This window comes from Malania oleifera, chromosome 4 (genome assembly GCF_029873635.1).
Source record: "Malania oleifera isolate guangnan ecotype guangnan chromosome 4, ASM2987363v1, whole genome shotgun sequence".
Lineage (NCBI taxonomy): Eukaryota > Viridiplantae > Streptophyta > Magnoliopsida > Santalales > Ximeniaceae > Malania > Malania oleifera.
In genome coordinates, this window is record NC_080420.1 from 32,385,440 (window position 1) to 32,405,414 (window position 19,975).

General features: G+C 36.9%; 1 protein-coding gene across 7 annotated transcripts in view; it reads right to left on the reverse strand.

The window, feature by feature from the left end:
- The window catches only part of LOC131153060 (ceramide synthase 1 LOH3-like), a 31,092-nt gene extending 18,840 nt beyond the window's left edge, over positions 1–12,252 (reverse strand). For 4 of the 7 annotated variants that reach the window (XR_009136148.1, XR_009136151.1, XR_009136150.1 and 1 more), the window contains exon 1: positions 11,870–12,182. Coding sequence is in view for 2 of the 7 variants with exons in the window: in XM_058105090.1 (XP_057961073.1) it covers positions 11,870–12,013 (144 nt within the window). In the remaining 5 variants the exon portion in view is untranslated. Of the gene's footprint in view, positions 1–11,721 lie in introns of all 7 variants that reach the window. The other 3 variants (XR_009136147.1, XR_009136149.1, XM_058105089.1) reach the window with 3 other exon arrangements.
- Between the last annotated feature and the right edge of the window lie 7,723 nt (positions 12,253–19,975).

Sequence of the window (19,975 nt, forward strand, 5' to 3'; positions counted from 1 at the left end):
ACTTTGTTGATATTCCTTCTGGAAATCTAGGGGTACGGATGAAGAGGCCGCTATTCCTATGGTCAGTCCGAATTCGTCCAAATATGGAAAAGGTATTCTTCCCCTTCTAGTTCAATTCGTTTTTTATTCTAAAACTTTACGCCACAGGGAGGGTTCATTTAGGGGTAGCGCTTTTGATATTGGCTTGAGGACCTAGGTTTGAAATTAAGTAGTCAAGTAGGGGTCGAGGAGAAATTTCCAGTGAGCCCTAGAACGGTATGAACAAGAAAAAAAAAAAGCGTTCAAAAAGAACTTAGGACTTGGTTTCTTTTATCCATTATGGGGGAGAGAAGAGTAGGGAGGGGAACGAGTGAAATTATGAAAATTGTCAATTGGAATGTTAGAGGGTAGGGAGACCTTAGAAAGAGGGGGTTAATTGAAGAGGTACTTCTTAGACATTCTCCTGATATTGTGTTGATTCAAGAGACTAAACTTGAGAATGCTGATTTAGGAAGGTCGTAACAAGGATTGGGCCTTTGTACCTTCTCAAGGGTCAGCGGTGATATTTTGGTGCTGTGGGACACTTGTTCTATTGTTAAAGTGGATAGTCTAGTTGGATTTTTCTCTCTTTTCAACTTAGTAGAAGTGAAAGGATAGGGCCATTGGTGTTTCGTCAGTTTATGGTTCTTCTAGACCAACCCTTAGGAGCTCTTTTTGGAATGAGTGTTTTATGTGTTTGGCTATTGTGCTCCTAAGTGGATTATGGGAGGTGATTTTAATCTGCGAGGTCTCCTCAAGAGATGAGAGGGGGTGATAGAGTTAGTGCTACTATGCTTAGTTTTGGCCTTTTATTAGGGAGTGTGGTTTGAGAGATCTTCCCTTGATAATGCTAATTTTACGTGATCAATGGGAGGTGCTAGACCAGTGGTTAGTAGGCTCGATAGATTCCTTTTCTGATATAGAGTGAGAGGATGAGTTCCCTAATCTCTCTAAAGCTATTTTACCTAGGCCTACTTCTAACCACTTCCCCGCCATGTTGGAATGGAGGAAAGTTGCTTGGGGACCTACTCCTTTTAGGTTTGAGAACACGTGGTTGGATAATGAGTCTTTTTAGCCCTTAGATAGGAACTTTTGGAATAAGGATGTGGAAAGGGTATGGGAAGGTTTTAGATTCATGAAAAAATTGAAGAGAAGTTGAAATATTGGAATAGGGAGGTGTTCAGGTTTGGAAGATGAGTATTTTAGGAGAGTTGGCTGATTTAGATATGAAGGAAGAAGATAGTATTCTCTCAAGGGAGGAAGAGATGAGAAGAGTATCTTTGAAGAATGAATTGGAAGAGGTAATTTTCAAGGAAATGAGGAGTTGGAGGCAGAAGACGAAGTTCAAATGGATCAGAGATGGTGATTGTAGTTCTAGATTTTTTCATAGCATAACTAATGGGGCAATGAAGAAGAATTTGATTAGGGAGTTGGATGTGGATAGAGGGGTAATTATCTCTTATCAAAGTCAAATTGCTTCCGAAATCATTGAGCTTTATTCTGACTTGTACTCCTAGGAGGATGAGAGTAAACCAATGGTTGAAGGATTAAAATGGGGCCCTTTGTCTGGTGAGGAGGTGGTTTGGTTAGAGAGACCTTTTGAGAAAGAGGAAGTGAGGGCAACGGTTTTAAGGCTGGAGAGGGATAAATCTTCAAAACCTGACAGTTTTAATATGGCTTTCTTCCAAGATTGCTGGGAGGTGGTTAAGGCTAATTTGCTGCAGGTTTTTAATGAATTTTACGGGAATGGGATTTTAAGTAAGAGTATCAATTCCAGTTTCATTACTCTCATGCCAAAGAAGAATAAATCCATTAAGATATCGACTATAGACCTATTAGTTTAGTTTCCAATGTTTATAAAATCATCATTAAAGTTTTAGCTAATAGGTTGAGTGTGGTGCTTGATAGGACTACCTCTAAAGCTCAAAGTGTGTTTGTAGGGGGTAGGCAAATTGTGGATGCCATTTGGTTGCCAATGAGGTTCTTGAGGAAATTCAGAGAAGGAAGAAGAAGTGAATCATCTTCAAATTGAATTTTGAGAACGCTTATTATTGAGTGAATTGGAAGTTTCTGGATAGATCTTTGTGAGGAAAGGGTTTGGTGAGCGATGGTGGTATTGGATTAGAGGTTGTTTGCATAATGTAAACTACTCGATTTTAGTGAATGACAACTCTAAATCTTGGTTTAAGGCTACGAGAGGGATTAGGCAAGGTAACCTTCTTTCCCTGTTTTTGTTTGTTTTAGTGGCTGATATTTTGAGTAGGTTGGTGGATAAAGCAGTGGTTAGAGGTTTGGAGATTAGGTGAGAGGGGTCAGGGTGTTGCATCTTCAGTTTGTTGACGATACTATCTTCTTTTAAGAGGATCATAGATCCTTCCTTTAAGAATATTTTGGTTCTCCTTCATGTTTTTGAGAAAATTTTCTGAACTTAAGATTAATATGGGGAAAAGCAATATTGCGGCTATCAATTTTCCAGTCAAAAGTGTAAGAGAGTTATCCGTAGAGGTGGGTTGTAGTGTTTTCCAGTGTCCTATCTTGGGGTTCCTTTGGGGAGTGACCCTAGATCTGCTAGAATTTGGGATCCTGTTGTGGAAAGGGTATCTAAGAGACTAGATGGGTGGAAAGGTGCTTTTTTTTCTCTAGGTGGTAGAATAACACTCATCCAAGTTGTCTTTCTAGTACCCCTTCATATTTTCTTTCTATTTTCAAGATTCCAGAAGGGGTTGCTAGTTAGATTGAGAAGATAATAAGGGACTTCTTGTGGTCAGGTAGGACTTTTTGGGGATCATTTGGTTAGTTAGGGAGTGATGGGTAAGTCTAAACAGGAGGGAGGTTTGGGTATTGCTGTATTAAAATCACAGCTCTTTTGGCTAAATGGCTGTGGCGTTTTCAGCTAGAGAATTCTTCCTTATGGCATTTAGTTGTTAAAAGTAAGTATGGATTAAAAGAGAATGGGTACTAATTTGAGATTTAGATGTTCTTCGGAGAGTCTGTGGAAAGCTATTTCTCAGAGTTATCTCCTCTTCATTCCCCATATTAAAATCTCAGTGCGAAGAGGTAGTAATATCCATTTTTGGAGAATGCAGTTTTGTTCACCTCTTTTCCACGACTTTTCCGCTTGAGCTCAGGACAAGATGATTCCATTTCTTCTTTTGTTGTTCCAAGTGCTCCTTTGACTTCTTGGGATTTCCACTTTTGCAGATCCTTAAACGATAGGGAGATGGTGAAGCTATCCTCTTTGCTAGTCTTGTTGAATAACTGTCATTTTTCTTTAGAGGAGGATAACCAGTCTAGATCTTTGGATCATTCAGGGCTTTACCCTTGCAAATCTTTTTGTGATTTTATGAGTAAGTCTAATTTACCTTTTAACTCTTTATACATCCATTTGGAAGGCCAAAGCCCCCTTTACAATCAAGGCTTTTATTTGGTTGGTTGTACTTAATAGAATTAATACCAATAACTTGCTGCGGGTTAGGAGACCTTTGAAGGCTATGTCTCCAGACATCTGTGCTCTTTGATTTAATTGTTCAGAATCTGCATTGCATTTGTTCATTCATAGCACTTATGCTTGGAGGGTATGGAATAAGCTAATTGGTACTTCAGGTGAATGTTGGGTGAGTTCTGGGGCAGTGGAGGAACTTCTACTGGTTTTGGCAGGGGAAAAAAAGGGGCAGTGCTCTGGAAATGTGTTTTTTTTTTTTTTTTTTTGCAGTCTTTTGAGGGCTGTGGATGGAGAGTAGTGCACATACTTTGCTGGGGAAGAAATTGTCTCATTTGCTGGTTTAGGGAAAAGATACATTATTTGGCTTCTCTTTGGTGTGTGGGGCTGGGGAATTTTAATGGGATGAGCTTTTCTATATTCAGCACATTTGGTGTTGTGTAGGAATGTTAGATTCATGCTGGTTTTTCTCTTCATTTTTATTTTTTTTTTTCAGGTTGTTTCTTTGTGTTTTGTATCCAGATTTTCCAGGCCACGTTAAGGAGATGTCTTATTCTCCGTGCTGTATATTCTTATTCAATTAATGAAATTCTTCTTTTACCATAAAAAAATAAAAATAAAAACTAAGTTTACAAGTATAAATCCTCGAAAGTATATTTATGCGAATTTGTATTTTCTTTGCAACCATTAAACACAGACATGAAACTATACAATGACATTACACAAATACATGGACATGAAAATCCTAAAAATATAGGACACGACACAACACAGACACCCAAATTAAAATCATATGATAATATTAACATTTTTTTTTTATCAGTAAATGTAAATTTTATAAATCAAAAGGATATGTACAAAAACTTTGACAAACCCAAGAGTGGGGAGGCAATCTCCCAAACAAGTAACAAGCCAAGCATTACAATCAACCTGGGCATACCCAGGGCCTTAAAGGCAGCAATAACTACAACACAAGAGCACAAGTTACGACTAGCCAGCAACCAAACCACAAACTCAAGAACTGGCAGTCACATACAGTCAACCAGACCCCAATCCAAGGAGAACAAAGGGAATCTATCATGCAACACTCTATAAATGTGAATCTGAATCACCCTAAAGACACCTTCAGGGGAGATAGCCTTCCCTTCAAATCTCCTTTTGTTCTGGAAGTGCCAAATGAAATACACTGTTGTAACCAAGCTAATTCTCTTGGCCACAGCCTGAACACCAGTGCCCTTTACTTCTTTGTGCAGCCATTTAACAGCAGCTTTCAGCGTAGACATGAGTCTATTTATATATCACTCGATATTATTATTTATATAAATATCACTCTATATTATAAAATAATAATACTGAGTACCTAATTTAATTGTTTGAAAGATATTAGAAAAATTAAAATTTGTTTTAGGAGATGATAGGGTTGCCTATTCTAAAATTATTAAAGATATAACTTCTTTAATTAGCATTAATGACATTGTTACTTTCTTTTCCTTGTTTTACCAAATGGACTTTCTTCTTTCAGGTTTAAAACTTAGCACATTTAAAATAAACCAATCCAATGCAATTTTACATAATTTTTCTGGAATTTAATTCTTTCAAAAATTGTTTTATCTAATTTTTTTTAATAGAAAAAATAAACTTCATTATGAAAGTAACAAGTAGATGAAGATAAGGAATCCTCTTTAACACACTCACACACACACACACACACAAACCCAAAAAAAGGGAAGAAGAAGAAGGAAAAAGAGCATACAGAAAGAAAGAGAAATAAGGCTAACAATGCCTTCCAATCAATCTGAAGAATAGAGAAACCAACAATGACAAAACAACCTGACAATAAAAGCCAGAACAAATCTAAAATTATCGGGAGACCTCTGAACGATAGGTAGATGGTGTTGTCTTCCTTGTTGTCAGCATTGAACAATTGCAAATTATCCTTGGGTAGGGATGTTCATTCATGGTGTCTGGATCATTTGGGGGTGTTTTCTTGAAAATCATTCTTTGAGTTTTTGACCTATTCAAATTATCCCTTTCTTCTTTATTCAGTTGTTTGGAAGGTTAAAGTTCCCCCAAAAATTAAAACATTTACATGGTTGGTTGTGCTTAACAAAGATAATACCAATAACATGCTGCAGATAAGGAGACCTTTGAAGGCCCTCTCTCTCTCTCCAGATGTTTGCGTGCTGTGTTATAGGAATTCTGTAACAGCCTCTCACCTCTTTTTGCATTGTGATTTGCATTGAGGATTTGGACTATATTGTTTGGTTTCATGGAAGGGAGTTGGGATTGCCCCTATTCAGTGGAAGAATTATTTATCACTTCTTTTGTGGGCTTTGGTAGAAGGAAGGAAGGGTCAGCACTATGAAAGTGTAGCAAGTATGCAGTTTCATGGGGTATTTGGTTGGAACAAAATGCGCAGATTCTCTCCGGGAAGAAGTTGAATTCATATTTGGTGAGGGAAAAGATTTAGTTTTTGCCTTCATTATGGTGTATCTGGTTTGGGGTTTTCAGAGAAGCTAGCTCACAGGATTTGAATAGGAATTGGAAGAATTGGTGGGATTGATTTAGGGTTTTTGGTGTTTTAGTTTTTCTGGTTCGTTCCAGATTTTTTTGGAAGAGGCCTTTTCTCCCCCCTTATAAATTCTCTTCCTATTAATGAATTTATTTTGCCATCAAAAAAACAAAAAAAACTTAAAAGAGAAAACGCCGAAAGCATCCAAACTCCCTAATGTCTCCACTACAAGAATAACGAAAGGATTCCAACAAACTGAGAAATGAAAATCCTAGGAAAAACACATTCACCATTGTCAATAATCAAATATTAAAAAATAGAAGTGTCATGGTGCAAATTGAAATGAAAAAAAAAAAAAGAAAAAAAAAAGAAAAATGAAAAGCAACAGCTAAGAAACGCTGATCCCGAGCCAAATATCCTCTCAGAACCGAACCTGACAAACATGACCCACTTTATATTTATTGCCTGCAAAGAAAAGAGAAGGCGCCTATAAAATTAAAATCCATGGGCTTCATGGAAAACCCTAGCTCCAATATTAGCATCCCACGCATTCGTTTGCACGACAAATTTACTCTTGATTACTTTAAGCCATAGAAAACAGGTAGAAGTGTAGATTTTGTTACCAGATGCAAGGGTGTTGTATCTAAAATACTAAATATATGAAAATTAATTTCAAGTTCTTTTTCTTTTTGTACGGGAAACATATAACTTAAATTTTTTTAAAAAAATTAATTTTAATGTGAGCAATATTAGCTCTTTGTATCGTGTTTGTGAGTCATGCTTTTGATTTATAAAAATAATGAAATAATGTTTAGTTTAAATATCAAACTGATATAAGGGGCCCCCTAAAAATCCAATAATTTTGATATAAAATTCCTGTATGTTGATATACTTAAACATCTACAAAAATTATGATTCGTTAACTACAATCTCTATACCTATTATTTTTTGTTTCATTCAATTGCCAAGAGTTTCTTCCAATTTTAAATAAATTTGACCTTTCTTATCTAGAGGGTACTTCTAGGCCTATGACTTCATTAGTAATATTTATCTTTAAGAAGGCAGGTTATTGCCCTTATTAATGATATTAGACACTTTACAGTGGTATTAGAAAGGTTTATCAAATCTACATTTTTTCCAGGATTTTTTCCAGGATATATAACAAAAATTATGATTCCTTAACTACAATCTTTATACCTATTATTTTTTGTTTTATTCAATTGCCAAGAGTTTCTTCCAATTTTAAATAAATTTGACCTTTCTTATCTAGAGGGTACTTCTAGGTCTACGACTTCATTAGTAATATTTATATTTAAGAAGGCAGGTTATTGCCCATCTTAATGATATTAGACACTTTACAGTCGTATTATTTAGAAAGGTTTATCCAATCTACATATTTTCCAGGATATATAATATAGCTTGTTTGTTGAACACTGATGATACTCCTACTCCCATTTTGCATTCTAACCCAATAGGCTTTTTTTTTTATATAATAAAAATAATTCATTAAAAAATAAACAGCACTACAAACTTTGAAGGACAGACATCCTCCGGTACTCAGCTAAAAGCAATTACAGAAGGGCTGCCTTCCATTCCCATTGGAGGTCAGATAACAAAATCCACCAAAAAATACCCAAAGGATGTGCCCACAAAGAAGCGAAAAGAAAAACCTACTCTATCTCGAAGCAGGAATAGAGAAGTAGTTTTAGCATTGAAAATTATTGTACTTCTCTTAGTTTACAGAGTTGAAAGCATGATTTTGAAAACTGAACTGCACTGGCCGGTCCAACCCAGCTGGACCTAAACTGGGCAAGGTCCCAATTCTAGTTACACCATAAAACCAGAAATGTGTCAGACCAGAGTCAATCCAGTCAAACCAGGCAATGTGCTCGGCCAACCCTAGTGAGACCAGCCAAGTTGACCCAATCTGTTTACATCTACACCAAAAAATGTTGAATTGTGCAAAGGGGAGGATTTGAACCTGGGCCTGTAGGAGAAGAGGAGGCATGCCCTGCCAACAAGAGCTCCTTCTCTTTTGTGATTAGAAATCCTACCAGTACAATTTATAAGACTTCTACAAATAATAAAATTTTCTCTCAATCATTGAATTTTTTTTTTTTCACTCATATATTAAGAACACATTATAATAGTATATATTTCAAGAATATTTGATAAGTAAGAATATTTGATAAGTAAGGATATTTGATAATTAATAGGAGGAGTCCCATAAAATTGTCCTGGTTTGTCTCGTTAAATATTTTTGGCTGACTTTATTAACGGGTGATTATGAACCTTTTTTTGCATTTAAATTTTTTTATGATCATTATGTTGATATCACCGGTTTGACCTATCAGTCCAACAAATCCAACCAACCTGATGGTTTCACCAAGTTGGTAACCAGTCTATTTTTTAAACCATGATTGAAAGAATTACATAAACCGCATATTTCCATAAGGCCACCCTCATTCTGATTTTTCAGAAACTTCAGCACCGCACAAGAATTTAACCACAGTCAGCAAAGCTGCCCATTTCACCAAAAACAGATATTAGAGTAGACCATAGCCGTCACACTACTCGACAGTGAATAACAAGATGTGCATTGGTTTCATTAGACTCTTAAGAACATCACACAGATGTCTCTAGTTAATGGCCTTATATGGCCTCCTTACATGCAACAAGTCATTTGTATTAATCATGTTAAGAGTCGAACTCCAAATGAATGCCCTGATCCTAAAAGGAACCTTAGCTCCCAAATGGCATCATTCCAAGGAAAATAAGAGGGGGTTGAAATTACAGGAACAACGACAACAAAACCAAGCCTTAAGTCCCACTAGGTGGGGTCGGCTATATGAATTTTTTTCCACCAATTTATGTGATCATGGACTATTTCTTTTGACAAATTCAGGGCTATTAAATCCTTACTCACAATCTCATTCCAAGTTATTTTAAGTCTAACCTTACCCCTTCTACTGCCCCTCGTGATAACTAACTCATTCTTCCTCACTGGCACATTATGCAGCCTACGTTGCAAGCGTCCAAACCATCTGAGTTATCCCTCCCTTATCTTATCTTCTATAAGATTTGCATCTAACTTACCGCAAATATATTCATTCCTTAATTTACCTTTCAGTGTTATACTACTCATCCATCTAAGCATTCTTATCTCGGTTGTTGGCTTTTTAAGTCTGATCCCGTTTTGATAATGACAAACCAAAGCATCTCATTTGTGCTTTAAGTATTCATAGGAATGACCTTAAGAAATCACAATGACTGATGCAAAATGGAAGCCATGAAGCATTCAAAATGACACATCACTTGACATATTCCATGGAGTATTTGAAGAGCAAGATTGAAGACTTAAAGAACTTTTCATTTGTATCGCATTTAGGATTGATTGTAAGTACACATCTAAATGAATTTGATGTGAAGCTCATACTTGACCTTAGATGGACCTAAGGGACTTAAACTTTTCATGGAAAATCATTTTATTAAAGTGATAAACTATTTCAAAAGGTTTAAAATGAGTTTGAACATGAAAAGGCCCAAAATCTCAAGATTGCAAGGCAGTCAGGCAATCGAATCTTGAGTCCGAGCAACCGAACTTCAAGGCAGTATGATCCGGGCGACCGGAATATCAGGTTAGGTGACCAAAAATTGCTAAAATGGAAATTGCATGCAATCTGGATGACCGAACCCCAATCCATCAACCGGACCTCTCTGGAAAAACCCAGAATGGCTATAAAACAACCATATTTTTTTAAATAAAATATATATTAAACCCTCCAACGGCCATAAAACGGCTATATTTCAAATTTGCCTATAAATACGAGGCTTAAAGAGTTGGAGAGAGACTTTTGAACAACCTTGAACATCTTTGAATCTTTGAGCATTATTGAAACACATCTTTTACTCCATTTTCAAGTTCTCTCATTCTTGTTTTTCAAAATAACTTAGAGAACACCATTCTACTCTATAGAGCTTCAATCTTATTCATTGAGAGTGGTAGTGAGCGGCGAACAAGGACAGTGGATGGTGGTGGTTGGCAGTTGTAGACAATGGCCGTAGGCAGCAATGGGTGGTGGATATCAGTGGCTATTGGTGTGATGGTTGGTCACAGCGGTTGATGGAGAGTGGCAGTGGCGAGCAGAGATAGGGGATGGTGGTGGTTGACAGCGGCAGGTGGTGGTGAATGGAAGTGCGATGATGAGTGGTGGGCAAAAGTGGGCAATGTAGCAGTTGCGGCAGTACATGGTGGTGGTTGGAACTTGGGAGTGATGGGTGGTGGAGGAACATGTATTTTGGATTGTATTTTTATTCATAGAAAACATTATTTTCAGAATCCTAAAGGAGACCGCCACCCCTGCTGCTCAAAACACACATTTTTTAATAGTGACTCAAAACACTTTTTTTTTTTTGGTATTTCTTGTTCTCGGATACATTCTTAGATATAACTCAAAAACTTAACTAAACAAGCCCTTAGCGCCATAAAAAAAGGAGTTTTTGCATTTGTTGTTTTTGAAAATTAAAACAAAGGATTGCCTCATTTATTTTTTATACTCAAAAATGTGTTTGGCCAGGAGTATTCAAAATTGTTCCTAGAAAATGAAAACAGTCGAACTACATTCAGTTAAGGTTGATCCAAGTGGCAATCTGTTGATAATGAGTGGGCTATGGCCCATACCTTGTGCGTTTATTGTATCTGGAAAATTGTATCCAAAACATGAAAAAAAAACACCTTAAATTTTTTTCCTAAAAACCTGAGTGCTTTTTTATATGTTTTTTAAAACATTTATTTGAAAACACTTAACCAAAAGTGGATATTTTGTATTCTTTGTACTCACGTTTCTGGATACAGAAACTGAACCTGAAACCTTAACAAAAAGGGCCCTCAATTTTCAGCTACTATTGCCAGTTTTCAACTGTTGTAGCAAGTGAAAAAGAAAAAGGTTTCTAGTCACTGTGTTAAGACAACAATTCTTTAATATCTTGAATTCACTCTTGTAGATTCATCGTCAATATAATATTTTAATTAAAACATTTTAAAAATCTCATATGAATTTTTGAAAAAATTAAAATACAAAAAATCCTCAATTTTCTACAAACTTAAAAAAAAAATAAAAATCATCCACAAAATATTTTCACTAGATTTCACCTATAAGATTATTCTTGGAATACTAAAAATGTAAGTATTAAAATATACAAAATAAATAAAATAATTAAAATTAATTTATATTTTTATTATAATATCGATTAATGTGTATTCTTTTGCAATTCATTATTCTAATCACATTTATTAATTATTATTTGATCCAAGGACAAAATGAATATGTGTTCAATCAGGTTTTTAACCGATTTCAATTTTTGTTTTTGGAGCGTTGAACCCAACATGTTGTCCAATTTTAGTTTTCAGCTTTTTTTTCTTGTTTTTAATTTTCATTTCTGGTTTTTGTTTTCATAATGGACTTACCACCAAGCAAATGCATTTAATCTAAAAGGGCCTATATGAAAAGTTCCAATTGGACCTTTAAACCCAAAAAAGGCAAAAAAGAATAAATTTTTCAGGCCTAGCTCATCCCACCCTGCATTTGTGCAGGGTTCAAACCTCATCAACCCCCTCCCCCCAAATTACCTATCAAAAACAAAACAAAACAACAATGATCCAACACTTGCCCAAAAGATAATGCAATTAATAAACTGAAGACATAATCAAAACAAACATTACAATCACAAATCAAAAACAGAAACACAGTACCTCAAACACAAATCTGTCGAGAAGAAACGGAACAAAAGGGAAGAAAACAGCAAAAAACAAAGAAAAAAAGGAAGAAATGCGGAATCTTCATATCCAAATAAAATCAAAACAGCCACTACAACTAAAATCAGAACCAGAAACGCAGTACCTCAAACACAAATCTGTCGAGAAGAAACCGAACAGATGGGAAGAAGACAACGAAGAGAGGAAGAACTGCGAAATCTTCATACGCAGGGAAGGATTCGTACCCCCAGTTGATTGATTTCGCGAGTTCAAATTCGATCAAACCCATCTCAGATTTTTCCCGTACTGACCGAAAGAATCCGAGAGAGATTCAGTACTGCTGGATCAGATAAAGCAGCAGTCTCGCAGAGGCATTCGCCTCTCTCTCTCTCTCTCTCTCTCTCTCTCTAGGCTCACAGTTCGGCTCAATATGATTGGGATTGCTCGTGGGGGTTCCCAATTTTTCCAAGAAAGATTTAATTGGCTGTTACGGGTTACAATTGCCCTTAAATTTCTCTGATTCTACCCAATTGCCACTGGTTTCTCTGAAAGACTAAACTACCCTTGTGACGTTTACATTGTTTAGCTAGGAATTTGTACAATCACGGCATCCTTGTGGTTGCACGGAGGCGTGCCACGTGGCATGAACAATGGGCCTGGGCCTCATGGCAGCCGTTGGGCAAAGTCCGCCCAGCTGGCTGCATTTTCAAAAACTGGAAAGCGAGTTGTCCTAGTCACTCAACACGTGTACAATACTTTTAAGATCGAATCCGACGGAATCGTAATCCGATAAGATACCAAGAGTAAATCATAAATTTGCTAATTTAATTTACATACAAAAAATATTTAATAATATTTAATATTTCAAAAAAGGTTGAAGATCATTTTTTTTTTTACTCTAATAAGAGCTTTTAAAAAGTTGTACGTGCTAAATCATTTATTTGATAGTTGATCATAACAAAATAAATGCATGATTAGAGAGATTGAAAAAAAAGTAATTTTCACTCATGAATGACAAAATTTTTTTAAAAAAATTTGAAAGTAAGAGAGAGCTTTGTCCAGTTTAAGTGGGTGACAAGAAAAAATGGGGAGATTTTATAACTAGTGAAATTTTATAAATTCAATATAAAAAACTTTTAAACTAATTATAAGATTTAAATAATAATTAACTAAGTTTAAAAAAAAACTTCTCCACATTGCACTGTGAATCGGGCAACGTCTTCAATGGTCCATTTGTTTTCCTCTCCTGAGATAAATTATACAAACATTGTTAGGAATTAATAATAAATTCCCGAAACTTGTAAGAAACAAAATAAAGAAAGAATACATACCAAAGAAAAATCAATCACACTCTTAAGACAATATTTACATGGTTCGACAATTTTGCTCACGTCCACATAATTGCAGGAATTTCACTATTATCAAGAAAAAAATACAGAGAGTGCGGCGATACAATACTCTCTCTATCGCTCTCTCACGAAGTGTGATAGCTTGTAACGATTCGAAAATTAATGATATTTAAATATTAAAGAGAGAGGGAAAGGAAAACAGAAACGGAAAGAGGCAGTAGGCTTTCGCGTTCATTGACGACATTGTATTTTGGATGGAATAACCCGAAAATTCTACACAAGGCCTCGTCGACGAACACAGGGAGTTCGTCGATGAGCTCATAAGTAGGCATCGTCGACGAAGCCACGCCTCATTGACGAGAAGATGCCGAGAGGGGTTTTTGGACAATCTAAAATTTGTCAACGAGGGAGGAAGTTCGTCGACGAAATTATTGAAGGACTTGTCAACGAGGTGACGTGTTTCGTCGAGAATATGACCCTATAAGTAGTGAAAAACTCATATTTTTATCAGATTTCAGCGCAAAATTAACCCTCTCTCTCTTTAAAAACGCTCCCCTCTCCTTCTCTCTTCGATTCCGGCCCTGATTCTCGCCGAATTGACGATCTGAAACCACCACAATGCTCTTGGTAAAGTTTTCTGCAAGTCTACTGGAGCTGATCGTTGGTGGAGTTGGCTTGAATTTCGTCCCAATCTCAGGGTAAGACATTTTATTCAGTATTTGTCTTTTCCTCGGTTATAAGAAATACAATACACGAAGAAATACTGATGTTTTGTTCTGGGGGAATTGATTTTCAGGGTATTGAGTGGAGAACTCTGCGGATATAGGGCTAGAATTTAGTAGGGGTTTTTCAGAGTTAAAGTAAGGGAAATATGTTATGCTAGGGTTTTAAGAATATTAACAGAGTTTTTATAGATACATATATACTAGTTATTATGCAGTTTTTACAGAACGAATGTTTTAATGTTGTGTGGCTTGAGTAAATATTTATTTAATGTAAAATTTATACAGTACTTCAGCTTATCATGTTATATAGCATGTATATATAGTTATTCACAAATGATTAACAGACATATTTATATAGATTTTATATAGTTCAGTATATCATAGTTTTTACAGAATGCTATGTTTTTCTGAATATCATAACACAGTTTATAAAGACAAATTATACAGTTATAACATTGAGATGCTACAATTACTTAGATTTTACAGTACATAATTATAGAGTTATGGTTCTTTTTGGAAACATAATGAAAACAGCAAAGGTATAAATATGTAGATGTATTTATAGTATTAGATCCCTGTGGAATGATTATAGACAGATACGGTACAGATATAGAATACAGAGCACGGTACTGTTGCTAGACATAGATAGAGTGCAACCACATATCTTAGATAGTGTGTGGGTACCGTCAGCCGTGCTCGGAGAGTATGCAGCTCTCCAATTCGCTGGGTTGAGGGGGGCCGATTTGACGAGGTAGTAGCCAGTCCCGTGCCTAGGAAAGTATGCAGTTTGGCCGGGCTGAGGTAGTGTAGAGTATAGTGACTTACCTGGAGGGCCGACCAGGTTAAGTCCCGCCTACGAGCTGTACAACCCTGTCATGAGGGGTCAAATCATGACATATAGAGTCCTAGGGAAAGAACACAGTTATATATATGTATACAGTTTTACAGCTTTTATTGTATATAGTATAATGTAGCACTATGAATGATAGAAAGTTCAGATGATACAAATATTTTAAGTTATTATACATGTGTTGTACAGAATTGCCAGATTATGCAGTTTTTAAACATTATTATTATAATTTTATGACTTAGTCGCCACACACTAGTAATAGCATATTTCCACTTACTGAGCGTTGACTCACCCCATTACTTTAACATTTTTCAAGTGAGCTAGTTAGGTGAGCAAATCTAGCTCGCGGATAGAGATCACTTAGTCACCCTAGTTATAGGGTAAGTTTTGTGTAGGGTTTTGTATTTTTTTGGGTAGTTGACACTGGAAAGAGAGATGTATTATGTAGCTATGATTGAAAATATTGAATTCTGGTATTGTATATACATGTATATGTGGTTATGTGATTTATGTTCTTCCGCTGCATAGGGATGCCCATTACATGCAGATATTGGAGTAATTTATTATTATTAAAAAAAATGGTGAAAATTTTGAGGATGTTACATTCTTGGTATCAGAGCCTAGGTTGGTAGGTTTTGTAGACTCTAAAGTGCAATGGAAAATAATACCAGAATATAAGGAAAATATTTGAGGTTTTGTCCTGTGATCTGGATACGAGATTTCATTATTGTTTCTGTGTTTTTCCTGGGGTGACGATTCCAGGAAAACCATAGTAAACTTTTTGGCGTTTAGGTTGCAGGATTGAATTATGGGATAGAATCAAGGGGAAAAGTTGATGTGTAGGAAATAGGATTCTGAAAACGGTGTTTTATATGTTTGCAGGATTGACCCAGGAGGCAATAACGCTCACACCAGTGGGGATGATGGAGCAGGTCTTTCTGGCGTAGGAAGTGGAGATTCAGATGCTGTGCTTCGTAGTGTGGCTCAGCAAGTTATGGTTGAGATAGCACGGAGCTCTAGAGAGCAGGGAGGTCCATCTCCAGTTCAGGGATGTACCATAGAGAAATTCATAAAGGTGAATCCGCTAGCTTTTTTTGGAGCGACCGATCCTGTAGTTGCTGAGAATTGGATGTAGGAGATAAAGAAGATTCTGACAGTACTTCACTGCACCGATAAGCAGAGAGTCTTATATGCTACATATAGGCTGGCAGGGGAGGCCGAGAGATGATGGTCAGCCACCAGATTGTTGGAGGAGCAGAGGGCGATACCAGTGCAGATGACCTAGGCCCAATTTAGGGACATGTTCTTTGATAGATATTATCCTGCTTCAGTCAGAGATGCTCGAGTACAGGAGTTTTTGAGTCTGTCCTAGGGGTCATTGACAATTCAGCAGTACGCTGTGAGATTTATTGAGCTATTGCGTTTCTGCCCTTATATTGTCCTAAATGAAGCAAAGAAGGCTAGAATGTTTGAGAGAAACTTGAGGCGTGAAATTTACATGCGGGTGGCAGTACTGAGGATCCAGGACTTCTCAGAGTTGGTTGTCAAGGCTATTATAGTAAAGGAAAGTTTGCCTAGGGAGACTGAGACGTAAAGTCAGAGAAAGAGGACTGCGCCCTCGAGTTTTCAGGCAGGTTCTAGTCGAGGCTCTTGGAGAGGGGGTAGATTTGGCGGAGGCTAAAGACAGATGGTAGAGCATGGTGGATTTCAGGGCGGATAGTTTCCTGCCATTTGTCCTAGATGCGGACAGAGACATCCTAGTGAGTGCCGACTGGGGGAAAATGTTTGTTATCGATGTGGGAGGCCCGGTCATATAGCTCGATCGTGTCAGATGCTATCGAATTATGCACAGGTTCCCAAACCATTTCGAGGTGGATATCAGGCGCCCCACGGTGGTCAGCAGAGGAACACTACGTCGGCAAGGGTCTACGCGTTGACACCGGGAGACGCTGAGACAACTAAAGACATGGTCACAGGTACTCTTACTGCTTTACCATATAAAATTATTGTTTTTTTTATACAGGTGCCACCCACTCTTTTATATCGACGAGATATGTGAAAATAGCTAGAATAGAGACACAACCATTAGATATAGAATTGTCTGTGGGTACGCTGATGGGATATGTGGTTAGATGCAGGAGGGTACTTAGGGATTTTTCAGTAAGTATTTAGGAGAGAGTACTTTTAGCCGATCTTGTGGTCCTAAATATACAAGGATTTGATGTTATACTGGGTATGGATTGGTTAGCTATTTATCACGCTAGTATTGATTGCCATCAGAAAAAATAATTTTCAGACTCCCAGGTGAGCCAGAATTTAGATTTACGGGTTCACGCATGCGTGCCTTACCACAGCTAGTGTCAGCTATTCAAGTGAGGAGACTGCTATAAGATGGTTGTCAGGGGTATGTCGCATACATAAGAGAATTGCCAAAAGAAGCATTGAGACAAGTTGATATGCCAGTAGTGAGAGAGTTTCTAGATGTATTTCCAGAAGAATTACCTGGTTTGCCGCCTGATCATGAGGTTGAGTTCACTATAGACTTGTTGTCGGGATCTACACCTATATCTAAAGCACCGTACCGTATGGCTCCAATCAAGTTGAAAGAACTGAAAGATCAGCTACATGAATTACTGGATAAGGGTTTTATCAAGCCCAGTGTGTCGCCCTGGGGAGCGCCAGTTCTGTTTGTGAAAAAGAAAGATGGAACTATAAGGTTGTGCATCGATTATAGGGAGATAAATAAATTAACAGTTAAAAATAAATATCCTCTCCCTAGGATCGATGATTTATTTGATTTCAAACCGAATCCTGTGGAGCAGGTAAGGGGAAATCTTTGAGAGAAATTAAAATTGTTTCTCTCTCTCTCTCTTTCTCTCTCTCTCTCTCTCTTTCTTCATTTTCTCCCTCAAAACTCGCCCAAATTGACGATCGGACACCACTACAGGGTTCTAAGGTCGATCCTCGTTAGTTTAATTGGAGCAAAATCGTGTTTTGAGGATCTTGGGAACGACTCCAAAGCTGAGGTAAGGAAGTTGATCATGTTGTTTTTTTAAGGTTTAACTGGTTAATGGAATGTGTGGACCTAGGAATGTTAAAATAGTTATAATTCTAGGATTGAGTTGATTAAACTTAGGCATGTGAATACTGGGTTGTGCTCCAAACACTATGGGCATTGGTTTAGGGATCTTACTGGCATAGTCTTGGTAAATAGGTAAGGGGAATAAATTATGACAAACATTTTGGGAATTACTGATTAATTTTAAGCATGAGAAAAATGGAAATATGGTATATGATTTCCTAACGTATTCGGCATTTGAAAATGTTGGTTTTGGAATAACTTATATTTATCTAGGAAATTATTATTTTATGAAATATTACTTAAAATTTGTGGCATGAGAAATGTGATTTATACTGGCTTATGGAAATATTGAAAATATAGATATGACATTTTGATATTGAGAAATGTGATTTATACAGACATGATATTTTGATACTGAGAAATGAAATGACAAGTTTTATACTGAGATTACATGTGAAATTATGAAAATGAGAACCCTAATGGACCAGTGATGAATTTGTGAGCATGGTACCGTTCCTAGGATATGAGTCAGTGCAACCACACTACTCGTGGAGAGTGTTGGTATTGGAATTCAATTGGACTTGCAAAGAGATGTTGACCGCCCCTAGTTCTAGACCAGACTGTGGTGGGCCAATCGGACTACAGACGAGAATTTTTTTGACTTAACCTGGTAGTCCAACCATAGTTAAGTCCCGCCTTCGAGCCGCACAAGTTAATCATGTGGGGTGATTACGTGATGGTGATTGATGGATGTCCACTCAGGTTGGTTCCTCATTATAGATATGATGGATCTACGTTTACAAACATGTTGGGTTTTGAACCCAGGAAAACGTATTGATCACTTGTATATTTTGACATGTGTGTGTGTGTGTGTGTGGATATGAGTACAATTTTCATGATTACTCAGTTACATTATTTTTTAAATGAACGTGGTATGATATTTTTTTATAATTTATTTCGTTTTACTAAGAAGTGTCTCACCCCTTCAATTTTTACCATTTTTAGGAAATCTAGGGAGACAAGCTTAGAGAGCTCTGAGCAGGGTTAGTGTTTTTGGGGATTGGAGTTAGTACCGATGAGACACTAGTATGTATATGTATAGGGGAACATTTTGTATTACCTTGGGCTGTAGTATTATTTTGGTTTTTGGGGAGACATTTTATATATGTGATATGATGGTTCAAGATCTCTAGTATTGTATTTAGAGTTTATGTATATATTTCCGCTGCATGTTTTATTTGAGATATAGACAGGTCAACTTGGTACCCACATGGGGTTCGGGTGGTTGTTATATAGGGTATCAGAGTTCTTTGAATATGAATATATATATTTATATATGTAAAGAAAAAAATGGTAGAAAAATTCGGGACGTCACACACACAAAATTGATTCTAAAATTATCACAAAATGGTCAGATCACAAAAGGGTAAAAAATGGTTAAAAAGTGTCTACTAACAATGATCACAAAACTATAAGAACCCGAACTATGGTATTTGGAATAAATAAATAAAGGAAAGGACAAGGCAATAAATTAAGCAGGTTTCGTTGACAAAGCCAGAGTTCATCAACGAAGGCCCTTCTGCAGTTCGGTGACGAATTTCAGGTGCTCGTCAATGAGGAGAAGCCGAGAGGTTTCGGGAAATCTGAAAATCTCAAGCTCACCGACGAGGCCACCGCTTCATCGATGAACTGTCTACATTGACTCGTGGACGAAGACGCTGCCTCGTCGACGAGTTTGGCCAAGTCAAAGGTATTATAAATATCCATTTGGATTGTTTCTTAGCTAAGAAATCAAAATCCTCTCTCTCTCTCTCTCTCTAAGAACTCGAACCATACTTTCTCTCTCTAGATTCTTCATCGTATGCTATTAGAATCGACGATCCACCGTTACTACGAGGATTAAGGAAGGATTCTCTTCGAGATTGGTGGAACGGATCTTCGTTTCGAGCGTTTTTGGGTTTTGACTGAAAATCGAGGTAAGGCTCGGTTTTCGTTTTCGTTTTGGTAATTCTGTAGGGAATGGAATTGTGAGTATGTTTGGTACTGTGATTTATAGGTTTTGGAAACTCGGTTCGCTGTTTAGGAACCGTAAAGTTCGGGTTTGGCTATTTGGGGGAAGGTAAGGGGAATTTTGTTTATATCAGTCATTTTTAAAATCAGACTAGGTAGAACTATGGTTCACGGTCCTGTGTGTGTTTTGGTTACTCATTTTGGAAAATCTAACGGATGGAAATTACAGGATTTT